Source organism: Candoia aspera, chromosome 3 (assembly GCF_035149785.1).
Source record: "Candoia aspera isolate rCanAsp1 chromosome 3, rCanAsp1.hap2, whole genome shotgun sequence".
Taxonomy (NCBI): domain Eukaryota; kingdom Metazoa; phylum Chordata; class Lepidosauria; order Squamata; family Boidae; genus Candoia; species Candoia aspera.
The window spans coordinates 147,285,615-147,299,940 of NC_086155.1; the positions used below are offsets into that span (position 1 = coordinate 147,285,615).

Consider the following 14,326-nt stretch of genomic DNA (forward strand, 5'->3'; position numbering starts at 1 on the left):
TACCAGCTTTCTGACAGGGAGAGAAGGGAAGGGCAAAGGTAAGCAGATGTAAAGGACTCCAAATTAAACAAAATAAAGATAGCCACTACGGCAATAGCCAAAAATGCCAATAACACAATGACAGTAGAATAATGAGCTAGCAAAATGAAAGGAAGCTATAAGCAATTACATGTATGCCAACATCTGAAATACCTGATTGTTTCAGGCCTATGAAAGTTGTTCTCATAACTGAAACCTTCTGGCATCTGAGGCGTAGATTGTACCCTGTGGGATCAGGCCGTTCTGCTGACTGTTTATTCCACCTTATGTGAAATGTGGTAGAACTTTTGGGCTAAGCAACTCTGAGAGCAGCCATCTGTGGTTTCTTAAGGCCCTCTCCAATCCATGTGTTGAAAGCACAGGTAGAATAGAAAACATACAGCCCATTTACTGCAACCATGAAAAGGCAACACATTCTGAAAAGATTATGTTGAACACACCTATGTGATCCAGCACCAATGGTACCACATTTGTTGTAAATGATGCAATTGAGTATGAAAAGAAAGCACATTCTTTGCTTCTGAACAGCAACATATCAGAGATTTTGGTAAAGACATACTGGCCAGTTCATTTTCTTATGGTAAATAAGAATGTTTGAACAGCTGATCACATAATACTATGCAGAGAGAGAAGCAAATATTCATAGAAGTGTTGGGCAACTTTGTTTCTTATAGATATCTAATAAAACCTGAGTAGTAAAATAAGTTGTTCTTCAATCAAAATTTAAAATACTACTAAACCACTCCACTCCAAAAATAAACAATTTTAAAATGCCTATTATTATCAAGTCACAACAGTACCATCTCTTTGAACTGAGTATCAGTCCAATATGGAGATCCATATAAGTGGTTTTACTAGTTTATGCACTGGTCTTGTTATAAGTACCACTGAATGCATTAGCATCTGCTTCTGAATTAACATACATTCTGTAACTGCAGAAGGAATATCTTCTGACTCTGGAATAAATTTTCCTAAATCTTTACCTTTCCAACAATATGGGGAAAGGTAAAGATCTCATTTCTTCAATGGGTAAGAGAAATATAACTTGCACCTTCTCACTGACATTTCAATTTATTGTTTCCTGTAGTTCAGTCCTTGCGCTGAGAAAGGAACATAGGGCTGAGCTTAAGCATCAACAGATCAATAGGTCCCTAGAAAAATCAGACTTCTTAATATTCCAGAGGATACTGTAGATTATATTCCATAGAATACTGTAGATAAATGGTCATTAGTTCAACTACTGTATTCTTATGGAAGTAAATCCAATGGATCTCAAGTGAGAATCAATTCTGAGTAGAAATTCATGAGTTATACAGTTTCCTGGAAGTATAATAAGCACCAAGAACTTCAGTAATGAAATAAATATACTTTAATGGCAACACAATAGTGAAAATAACTTAAAAGCTGATATACTGCACTGCATACTCTTAAAGAGAAAAATCTCAGGGTTATATCCCATATTCCTGTGTGCTACATGATAAGAACCAACTTGTAAAAAGCATCCTTTTAGCATCCTTTTGCAGCAGAGGTCTTCAGGGGCTCGGTTTCAGACCCAATTACAATCCATGGTTGGTTGAGAAGAGCATGACCCAGTATAACGCAACTTCGTATGAAAGAGTTTGAAAAGCTTCTGTTCCTGGCTGTGAACAAGGAGTGAGCAGAATAAAGACCTAAATCTATTGGTAGATCTCTGGATTATTTGCAAAGGCCAGGCAATTCCCAGATTTCAAGTCCCCGTTACTTAACAGTAACAGTGAAAAAATTCCACCCTCATCTTAAATTATACAAGGGAAAGAAAGATAGTTTCTAGCTACTTCATTATATGGAAGTGAGAACTGGCTATGTCAGGAGAAAGATAGAAGTAAATTGAATGAAGCAGGAATAGATTACTTCAGGAGTGTCTGTGGTAAAATACAAAGCGATGGGGTCAAGAATGAATGGGTGCTGAAAGAATGTGGGCTGAATACACAAACAAGTGACCAGCATGAAAAAAGTATGTTGAGATGGTTTGGTTATAGAGAGAGAATGAACAAGAACTGAATCACAAAATAATTATGTGAAGGAAGAGTGAGTTGTGAGAAAGGAGAAACTTGAGAATGTGGTGGTTGGATGGAACTCATGAGATCTTCAAAAAGAGATGAAGGGAAAAAAGGGCACGGTCCTGAAATGGTTATGGACATGATGGAGCCAGGATGGTTTGTAAGGACAAAGGTATGGTGACGTATAGAGAATAATACTGATTTATACTATGTAGACATAGTTAGATTTTCTGTTCTTTTCTCCTATCTCCAGCCATTCACTAGGTCTGCATCCATATTCTTTTGTGTGCTTTCTTGCATAATGTTTACCCCAAAAAGAAATAGCATGACCTGTATGTATGTGTGTATGTGTGTATGTATGTATGATGATAACGCAGAAATCTGAATTTGAAGGGTAAAATGTGATTTGGGCATGCGTGTAGCACCTGTTGTGCACATCTTAAACCAAACGCACAAACCTTTTCCTAGGTTTGTGCATCAGATGCAAGTCCAGAAGATGCAGCTACTTAAGTTGCTTCTGGCAGGTGCCACATGCACACCTATGTGCTCCCCAAGTCACATTTCCCCCCTTTGAATCTTGATCTCTGTGCAGCCCTGTCTTACATGCATCCATTTTGATAATCTCCCACAATTCCAGAGCAAAAAGACTAGAACTCCAGCTCTGGCATTCAAAGTAAATTTCCAGGTTCATTAAAAAAAAGAAAGAATAGTGTGTCTTCTTTACTTATTTCGGTTAGTTGAACTTGTAGTTCATCAACATTATTATCCTGAGCCTGACGTTTGCCTTTCCAAATTGTAAATCATGCTCTGCCTTTTGATTCAACGGAAGATTGAAAATGAAAACACCTCTCCTTGCCTATAAAGAGGAGAAAGACCATGCAATTCTAAGAACTGGTGCTCATAAGTAAGATCATAGTTATAGTCTATATTACACAGTTTGTACTAAGAGTTCTATGGCATATAAAACCCTCGTACTCACTTCTCTTATACTGCTGAACAATCCTGTGTCAAAGACATATAAACAAAAGCTAAGAAGGGCTCACTGAAATATTTCAGCTTCTCGTTTGCTTCACTAAGCTGTAATCATTTGCCTCAAGAGTATTTTCCATCATAGATGGAGAAGTTTAGATAAGTTATTCCATTTTGCTGGAAGCAGCATGATTCACATAGCTATTAATCTGCTTGTATCAATACTTCCCTTATGAACTCCTGGTTCTGCTGTAAACATTTTCTACATGCTAAAACTTGGCATACAAGATTAAAGGCTACCTGATTGCAAACAGAGCAGAACATTAAATGCACAGAAAATACATCCAAACACAAGGCTTTAACTGTGGGGCTTTGTGCAAAAACAGCACCCAGATGTTTGGGATTTATCCAGAACCAGAATATAAATGCCAAATGTGCAATGAAAATCCACAGATTATTATGGCTCCAAAGAATTAGATGGCAGTACCTTCCTGAACTTTTTCATATTGGACTGACTGACTACAGTTCATATTTTTCCCAGGTCCTAATACTGAAGCCACTTTCATACAACTGGTGGACTACAGAGTGACCGTGAAGCTTCCAAGTTTTTTTAAGCCATATTGTGCACAATTAACATCTCAGAAAACACTCTGTTGAATAACAGTGTGAACTGCTTGAAACACTGCAGCAAGTTTGCCTAAAATTAAAAAAAAATAGCTTTCTCTTGTAAAACTGATTATAGATACACTCAGCAGATTACTTAAGGAATTAAAAAATCAGCAGGAGTCTGGTAGTGCCTTTTCTGACTAGCACATGTTAGACAGAGGTATAAGCTTTCATAATAAATAAAATGTGTTAGTTGGATAAGGTGCTACCAGACTCTTGATTCTTGGCTACCATAAAACTGCTCTCCTCCTACTATATAAGAAATTCAGTGCCTCTGTGCCACTTACCCATGAGTAAAGTGCAAATAGCACTAATTTCACTAAATCGTTGGGAATGAGGCATTGTAATAATTTACTGTATAACCTTATATCCAACTATGAAATGTCTTTGACTATAGATAGCTGTTGTCAAAAAATATTGGCTAAACTAAACATCCATATCATCACAGAACCTACATTAAAAACAACTATTAATTTAGGAATTTTCCAATCACCCTTTTCAGTTGTTGTTTTTTCAGGAAAAGACAAAGGAGGTAATATAATAGTTTTGGCAAATAAACCTCATGACAGGGTGGATATCGGAATCTGTATTATTTGTTGGAACTCAACCTAGACTTTGAAACAGAGCAGACACTTAAAATAATCCAGGAGCGGGGAGTGATTCCAAATTTACTGTGACAAATGGCTACCTTTTGGGAGGATATTTAAAATACTAAATTTCAAGCATGCATCTTATGATTGTGCTGACATCTCAATTCAGCTTTTTCACATACATAAAATGAAAAGCATTTATGGGTTAAAGGAAGCTAGGTCCAGGGCATCAGATTGGTAAAATCATACTTTTACAGTAGCTTCCAGATGTTCTGGAGCACGTTAATGAGAGCACATGGAAACATATTAAAAAAAATCAGGAAATGTATTTTTTTACACAAAAGCAAAACAGTGGAAAAATATTATACACATAATACCGGAATACATTTTATTTTCATTAACACATTGGGGATTGCTGTTTTATTTTAATTCCATGTGATATTTAAAAAGAAAAAGAAAAACACTTTTCTGTAAATTATTGAATGATAAAGATTTATGTGTTCAATCACCATAGTATTTTTCCTAATGTTTAAAATACACATACAATCCTTATTTTTTTCAGCTAACATAAATGTGGGGGAAGTGGCTTAAAACTCTTTCTTTTTGCAAGAAGGCTATGAGTAATCTCTCTTCTTTAAAGTTACATTACAGTTCTGGAAATTACTTGCAACCTAAAGTCCTTAAAATGAATGTTTAACCCATCACAAGAATCCACGTCTTCTTCTGAGTTTTTTTTTTACCCAATTTTAAGCTCTATAGTCTAAGCAAATGTTAGAGATGCGCATTTCCTCACATTCTGGCACTACAGACACCACCATGCATATGAACTCATGACCACAACTTTTTGCATTGAGAATTTCATATAATTCTCCATATACTCTGCCCCTTGGAAGTCCTAGAAGAATAAAGCATGGGAACAGATAGGTACTATTAGATTTGTGGGAAGCAAATTTTATTTATATATTCAATATGGTTTGCTTCTTTGAAATGTTATGTACTGAACATTTACACCTACCTTAAATAGATCTCACGCCAGTTCTGGACATATGCTTCAAAGCATATACACATGTGCTTCAAAAGGGTGAGACAAAAATAGATTGCATTGTCTGATACATTAAAAATGGGTGGGATGCATTCCCTTTCTGACATCCCAAAACCTAGTAATCACACGTCTATACATTGGTAACAATTCCCCAAATCACAGATGTGTGACTTCCTGCTGTTTTTTTTTCCAGATAAAAGCAAAGAACAGAAATATATAAACCTGCAAGCAGGGTTTATGCACCTGAAAAAAGAAACAACAAACCCAGCCCTTCTAAAAATATAAAATTCTACCCTCTATGAAAACCTTAGCCTCACCCACTTTACATGATACCATCATGTCTCAGCTCTGCCAGACAAGGGCATCTGGAGGAGGGGAGTGCAAAAAAAATTAAGTTCATGGGCACAACATGATCAAAGCCCCATCTCATTTTTACATCCGTGGAACACGCATTAAAGAGGTGTGTTTGCAAGGGCTTTGATTCCACCCACCATCTCGACTTTTTTGAACCCAACCCTCTAAATGCCCAGCAGCAATATACATTTAATCAAATTATAATTTGATTATAGGAACTTAGGTTGATGGAGCTGATGAGCAAGAATCACCGGCTGCAGTGTAAAAGAAAAGAAATACAGAAAAGCAGAAAAGAAACAGATTTAATATTAATTACCCATGAATAACAACTACAATGTGATCATTATGACTACCAGGATCTAAGGGCAAAAATATTGGGGGGATGAAAGGCAAAGCAAGATGGTAGAGACAGAAAGCCAGGAATGTAAGAACGGACATTTGATTATTAGAGCAAAGAGAGAGGTGAATGAATTTGGTAGTCTTGCATAAATGTAGCTGAGCAAACATTAACCCATTTATATATATATTTATGCAAGACAACTGCTGAAGCTACAGCTTCATACAAAAGGCCAGAATCACAGAAAAAGAGAGCTTTCCTACAGAAAATCAAATCACCACCACTGCTTTGACCCCCACTGAAGAAAAGAGAGAGGTACTGTACTTCAACAGTTCCACTTTAGGCCAAAGCTTTTCAGGGCATTGAAAGCAACTGGCTCATCACTGGTGGTACCAGAAACTCTCAGCTGTCTTAAAGCCACAATTACTTTTGTTTGTTTTCAGATATTTCTATCACTCCTTTTCTCTCAAGAGAACAAGACAGTTTACAACATGTGACTGCTAGTTTGAACTCTTTAAAATTTCTTAAAAATATAGAACAGCATGATGACTTTGCACACAACAAAGGACCTGTGGCCCATATTACCACATGCAAGAAAGTTCAAAACACTGCTAGCCTTTCTCACTGGCAAAATTGCAAACCAATTTCTGAAATAGTAGACCTTAGATATGAGATTTATGGAGTAGAAGTTACAGCTGTGTGCATGCATGTTATTTTAATATGTCTTCAGGGATCTGGCCATTATATACACAAATAAAGCACACACACCCTGCCCCAAAATACCCCAGCACAGTCTAACAACATAAAAAGCAATATTATGTTAGGGTCTGTGGTCTTAATTTTTCTTTTATTTTGCATGCTGTCTTTCTATTATATTACTATTATTATATTATGGTTTCCATTACACTGCAGGAGAGAGAGATGGAAAGCAGGACTAAACCAGCAGCTCTTCAGAAAGGATAATTTCATCTGCTTCCTCCGCTCCTTGAACTATTTCCATTCCAGACTTAAAACCTGGTGCCTCATTTGCCCTTGATCTCTTCCCTCTTCATCTCTTACTACAGTACTTTAATGCTATGACTTTTTAGAATATAGGCAGGGGGACCAAAGGGTGTGGTCAAAAAAGTCAAGGTGGTGGCACTGCACATAAAAAGCAGGTGGAGCTTCAGTTGCACCATCATACCCATCTTGATTCTTTTGACCACACCCTGCAGACATCTCTGAATGTAGGACTGCAGGCCAGGACTATCTTATTTTAATGACTATATATAACCCATACTGTACCGGGAAACAAAAAAGTCAAATAAAATTATTTTAAATGAGTATCTTCACAGATTTTGTGCACATGTGGGCCTAAGAATTTATAGCTGGGGAGTGACTAGGATGTTTTTGAAATAAAGTCACCGACATCTATAAATGCTCAGCCCAACATACTATAAAAACACAAATCAAATCCATGCAAATCAAATAATAACAATTAAAGCAGAAATTAAATATTTCCAATTTTTGCTTTTAAACTGCTATAATAGGAAATCAAGTGAGTATCATAAGAAAATCTAAAAATAAACTTGCAACACTACTGTAATTATATTTTATATTGCATGATATATTCCCCTGTAATTAAGCATTCATTATCGATTTTCAAGGTTGTAAAAATATAATTGTTTTGATTTGGCATCTTTTTTTTTAATTCTAGCCAGATAGCAAGCAAATGGATTCCTAAGAATCTACAGAAATTGGTTTGAGTTTGCCCTACTGATCAATGAGAGAATGAATCACAACGTATCATGTAAGAAAAGCAAAAACGTAATGTTATAGAAGTAATTCTAGATGTCTGTGACTAACTATTTGAAGTATTAAAAACAGAGACATTATTGGGAGGAGGGAAAGCAGAACAGAAAATAAAGAGTATTTTAAGAGTTTTTTTTAAGAGGACATCCAAAGAAACAGTACCTCATGTATGATGTTGGGGACAAAGGCTTTGATTTGGCCCACTGATAGGGATGCTGTGGAACTGAAAGATACTGATCACAGAAACTTCCTTTTCTGATGTGCTGGAACCCAGGAAACTCTTCTGGTGATAAATCAGTGATTGGTGATATGGTCCCCTGATCATCTCCAGTAGGTTCAGTCTTGAGTGTCATGGAGGGAGAGTGATCTATTGCAGTTTTCCTGGACTTGATAGGAATCCCATCATTCATATCTATTGTGCTGTCAGTAGTGAGGGCGTTGATTGCTGCAACAATGGCTGAACTGGTATATTGGTTAGTGTTTCCCAACCATGTCTCATCAGTCACACTAACCCTTGGAGAATTCTGGGGAGAAGGGGTTGGGGAGTGATGTGGTGAGTAGGATGTCTGTCTGCCATTCAAACTGTATTTTCTCTTGTTACAGGGAGACGATGGTCTAGAGTTGCGAGTGCTCAGCCAGTTTTCTTCAGTAATGCTTGTTCTGGGAGATGTGGAAGGAGAATGTCGGGGTGAATTAAGGAGTGTGCAGGCAACCAAATTTCGTTGATACCTCTCCTCAGTTTCAGTGGTCTTGGGTGATACACAGGGCGATTGCCAAGGAGATGTCTGCGGTGAAGTATAAGGATAGGAATAATTTGATTCATAGGAAGATGCTTCTGAATTGCAACTTCTGGAAGATAGGCTACTGGCTGGGCTCAGACAAGATGGGTCCCTGTAAGCCTCAATGTTTGGTAAATTCAATGTAGCGGTAGAAGGCGATCTCTTTGTGTTTTGGATGGGTTCATCAACCTCAGCTTCATGGAAGAACTGGTTGTTGTTTTGATGCAGTCCTAAGTAAGAGGTTATTTCAATTCTAGGACTTTCTAATGCTGGCACTCCATTAGGTCTGACACTTGGAGGCAGATAATATCCAGCAGTGCTATTGTCAGCATGCCCTCCATACCCTGAAGGATGATTAGTTGATGAGACACTTGGAATGACTGGAATAGATGTCTGAAGGCTGTGACATGGAGTTGGCAGTGAAGAATGTGCCACATTCAGAGGCAAAGTTGAATTTATATTTGAAGATGCATAATTATAATGTTCTGCAAAAAGATACAAAAAGAATGACATGAGATGTTGCACACATACATACACACAAACTAATTTATTAGTAAGCTGAATCCCTATCATGATTCTGTGAATATAGTAGAGTTTTCTCTGGAATCAAAGCCTCCCTTAACCATTTCAGAGATGGCCAAGAGCTAGTGGACTAGGACCACAGTGACCAGGTTCAAGTCCACCCTCAGCCATGGAAACTCATTATACAATTTGGGGCCAGTCACTTTCTCTCAGCCCAACCTACCCCACAGAATCTTTACTGTGGAAAAAAAATTGGAGAAGGGAAGGCTACATACGCCATCTTGAACTCCTAGAGAAAGAAGTAACAAATAAAATAAACAATAACCAGCGCTAGTCATTAATCAGAGCTTCAGCTCTTAGACAGGACTACTCAGTTATTTTTGAGCTGGGTGAGGCATTTAACCTTTAAATGATGTGCCAGGATCAGACCAGGGCCAGTGGCCAGGACATAAAGTACACTTAATTTATTACCAATGTAAACAGAAATAAACTTAATGCAGTGAATATGATCACTCCCCAATATAATAATAATAATAATAATAATAATAATAATAATAATAATAGTTCTCTTTCAGCCACATGAAAAAAAATATGAAGGGTCTTGGGAGTTGTTATTATGGAATTGCAGAGCAAAGAGAAGTCTGTAGGCTGAAAACATCTTTAGATGTTACTGCATGAAAGTCAGTGGGAATAAACTGTGTACTTTCTTTAGCATTTCCGGTATAATGGACAATGCAGTGATTCATCTTGCATCCCACAGCAAGGACACAAGCTGCTCTTTGGAGACTCCTTTTGAATTGGGTAGAAAGAATGGAAATCTTCCAAGTAGCCTTTCTTGGTACCCTCAGAACATTCAAAGGTATCCTACACCTCCTCTATCAAAAATTATGTGAAATATAGGAAGCATTACAAACAAGCTTTTTAGAAGCTGTGGTTTAACACTATGAACAACAGAATATTGCAGCATCTTAAATACAAAAAGGTTTATTCTGATATATTTTGATTATAAATTTGGTACAAGTAAACACAGCTACCCCATCTAGAAATGACTAAGTAATAATAACAAGTAATGATGCATTCTGTATGTAGGCCTCAGTGATGTGGTTGAAGTTTTTTCTATGTATTACATGATAATGTGGCACAGATACAAGAAGACTGCAGACCTACCTCTACAGACAGGATCCCCAACATGGCATCCAATGCAGCCACCAATGCACCTCTCATTGTGCCCATTAGATTCTATGCTCCAACTACATTGTTGTGAATCTGACAAACACAAATAAAAGCCCATATTAGGGCCAATGTTGTGGTAGTAAGGGCAATGAAATGCTATTTCTTCACCCTTATTGTGTCTACCCATAGCCACCCAGAGGCCCTGTTTAGGGTGACCCACTCCCTATTGGAGGGGGCTGGGCCACAGGATCATCTGCAGGGCCGTGGTGAGGAATATTCATGCTATCTGGCAGAGAAAGTCCCTGAGATTCACTTGGAGCTGGACTCTGATTGGGCAAGTCCAAGTGAGTTGGCCGGGGCACTCTTGTGATTATTATCTGGACTAAGTTTGATTCTATTACGCTCAAGGAAGTGGACAAGGTCCTTCAGTCTGTTAGTTTGACAACCTGATTGTTAGATCCTGGCCCCTCTTGGGTTATATTTTATTTATTCATTTATTAATTTATTGTTTTCTAAAACAACAACATAAAAAGAAAAAGAAAAAAATACACAAGGATACATAATTTAAAAAAATACGGAACAGGTGCTTAAAAAGTGAGAAAAATATAACAGAAAAAATAAAACAAAAATTTGAAATATGTCATTACAATACTAAACAGTTACAATTGGTTATTTGTTATTACCTATGAAGCCCTGTATGGCATAGGGCCTGGGTACCTGAGAGACCACTTGTCTCCAATTGTTTCTGCCTGCCCAGTACGTTCCAGCAGAGTGGGTGAGCTCCAGGTCCCCTCCATTAAATGCTGTCATCTTGTGGGACTGAGGAAGCATGCCTTCTCTATTGTGGCCGTTACCCTCTGCAACAGCATCCCCCCAGAGATAAGGATGGCGCCCTCTCTCCTAGGGTTCCAGAATGCTCTTAAAACCTGGCTTTCGTCCCAGGCTTGGGGTTGATGTATTAATGTATTATTGTATTTCTGGGGCCCCTGTTTTCTTTGATTTGTGTTGTTTATAGGATCATTTTAATCTGGGCTGTCTGTGTGGTTTGATGTTTTATCTGTTTTTAGGGATTGGTTGGTTTTGTATGTGGCCCAGAGTCCATTGGATTTGGGTGGCTAACAAATTCAAATAAATTTAAAAAAAAAATGTTCTAGTACCCCCCGCCCCCCAAAACAAAGGAAACTGGTATGCTGTAAAGCAAAATGTCAACTAATACCAATCACCTTCATTTACTAAAATGCTCATGCATGCCACAGAGAATCTCTAAGCATGTTAGAAAAGGAAAACAATGGGTAGGTGCTGTTATTAGAAAGATAACCTGGGGGTGACAGCAAGCATACTGAGTTACAGGAAGGGATACTGAGGACCAACCTCACAAATCGACTGTGTTAAGTTGCCTCCTGGTAAGCAGCTGTGCTGCAACTGACTGAACCCACTGTGGCAGCATTTGGGGATCTGTCCAGCTTCCCTAAGGCAGCCATTCTGTCTGACTTAACTGGTCTTAATGTCCCAATTGCAGTTCCACAGGAGTTAGCTCTCCATACCTGCATTTTTAGTAATGTAATTGCTTAAAATCAACAAAATGGTTTCCTATCATTTTGAGGTTGGAAACACGCAAAAACTGTAGTGTAACCCATAAAATAGGCTTTATATAATCTAAAAGAAAAATCCCCACCCTGTCCATGTAGACGGTACCATTTCCATGATCCATTGGCATCTTACCTACTACGACCTTCCCCTTTTCAGTGTTAAGTGTTAAGCTTACCACCACCAGAAGATTGGCCAACCCCACATGTAGTCTAGGACTCTGGTGAGAAGTAAAGACTTCCATAGGTAAATTTAACAGACTCCATAGAACAAAACGTGAAAAAGAGTAAAATAAATAAAGGAAAATACAATATATCAGAAAAAATACTGAATCCAGAAAGCCTAGTGGTAACATTTCTGTTTCAATCATATTGCAAACCAAGGGTAAGCAACCCATGGCACTCCATATGTTCTAATTTTGTAAGCTGCCCGGAATCACTGCGTATGAGTTGGGCGGCCATATAAATTAAACAAACAAACAAACAAATATGTTGTTAAGCTGTAATGCCCAGTTTTCATACAGAGCATGACCAATGGTGAGGGATGCTGGAAATCGTATTCACCACTTCCTGGACTAGTTTTTGATCAGCCAAATACCAAGGGCCTATTGTGCTATTCTGGTTTCTGGAACTACTGCTCCTGTGCAGTGAAGCTGCATTAGGACATAGTTCCATTTTAACTGCTATTCTGTTAATCTCTCAAGATGCTATTTCATTTTATTTTTATCTATTTTCAACAATTATTTAAGTGGAGATTATAACATAATCAGGACACTGTCACCATTAATATTCACTCCAATGTTTTGAGAAAAAGTTCTGTCTGCAGTCCCATCAAGAGCCACCTTATGCAAAGGAAATAGAAGTGTCTTCTTCGTCCGTGCAACCATATACAACTGACCAGCCATGAAGCAGTCACAACCCCATCTCCTCTTTTTTTTTTTTGCTACTCTAAATCAAACAAAACAGTGCTATCAAGCTACTGCTCTCTTACCTTTTCTCACCTGCCAAAAATTAGATCCATGCTTCTTATTTTTAAATGAGGTATTTACTATGAGAAATTATCTCCAATTTACAGAACACACATTTAGTGTGAGGGAAGTGCTTTTACGTATTGATCTGAATGTTGAACTATTGTGTGTTTTCTTTTACACTTGCTAAATTTCACCTGCAGAGCTGAGTGTGAATGACCATGTTTTTAATATGCTAAACGGAGTGGAAATCAATTATGCCCTAACACAGCCTATAATCTAATTTCACCCTTCTTGTCCATGTTGAATTCTCCTCTCACCTTTGTGGTAATAAATAAACATACTCCTGTTGTGAGATTCTCTACTGCTGAGCTACATTGCTGACCAAGAAAAGGAGGAAAGGGGGCAAAATTCAACATGCTGCAGTTCCTCTGAGCCATGCTGCTATCCTTTCTCATGCGCACACAACTTTCCATTATCCTTCTGAAGGGTGCGTTATTCTGCTGAGCAACTCCTCAGCACAGATTCACCATGGCTAGTTCTGAATCTATTGGAATCACATTTTCTACCCTTCTCCATGTGCATGTGATACATACACAATTTCTTCAGTTTGAATGAGAGGCATAGCAATCCCAGGTATTCATAGAAGTGGTGGCCGTGATTCCAATACAAACTAAAAACTGCCATTTTCCTTGTTCAGCTTGTCTTATCTATTTTTTGTTATCAACCCTGCCTCAAGTTCCAACATGCCTTTAGCTTTAGTTGCTTTTTAAGAATTCAGCATTCTTGAGTGATTGAAACGAACAAGGCAAGGCGTCCTCATTTCCTCTACATATAATGTTTGTTTCCTTCCTCCCCCGGAGGCAAATGCTCCAGGCGATGTCACTCCCCTAACATATACAGAGATCCGGAAAAACTCCATTAATGATCATGGCTCTATTCCCAACAAAATCCCCACTAGTCCTGCATGCACAAAGGAGACTCTTGGCTTACAGCTTCTGCACAGTTGCTTATCTCATTCTTTTTTATTTAGCACTTACAGACTGAACTCCAATGTTCCACTAATAGTTAAATGACAATGTTGACAAAGGGCGTACAATACTACTACTCCAGCTGCTACAGAAGTAGCTCAGTGATGTTTGGGGCTTCTTTTCCTCATGTTAAACACCATTAATATGTTCAACACCTATTATACTCCTGTTATTTACCAAAAGATGGCAATGAACATCCAGGAGTGAAGCAGCACAAATAAAACAGGGCTTTCCCTTCTTTCGAGCGTGGTGTTCCATCCAGACCCAACATGGGTACCATTCTAAAATACTGAGACCTAATTGCTTGCATACATGGTGTGCACAGAATATTTTGACCTGCACAGAAAGCAGGAAGTGACTCAGATATTACCCTCAACCAAAAAACCACACTGAATGTCTGACATGATGAGAAGAAATGGAAGCAAAATTCATACATGGAA

At 38.1% G+C, this 14,326-nt stretch overlaps 1 protein-coding gene across 4 annotated transcripts in view; it reads right to left on the bottom strand.

Moving 5' to 3' along the window:
- The window catches only part of NFATC1 (nuclear factor of activated T cells 1), a 142,131-nt gene that overhangs the window by 107,053 nt on the left and 20,752 nt on the right, over nucleotides 1-14,326 (bottom strand). For all 4 annotated transcript variants that reach the window (XM_063299018.1, XM_063299019.1, XM_063299020.1 and 1 more), the window contains exon 2: nucleotides 7,990-9,091. In XM_063299018.1, coding sequence (XP_063155088.1) covers nucleotides 7,990-9,091 — 1,102 coding nt within the window. The remainder of the gene's footprint in view (nucleotides 1-7,989; nucleotides 9,092-14,326) is intronic.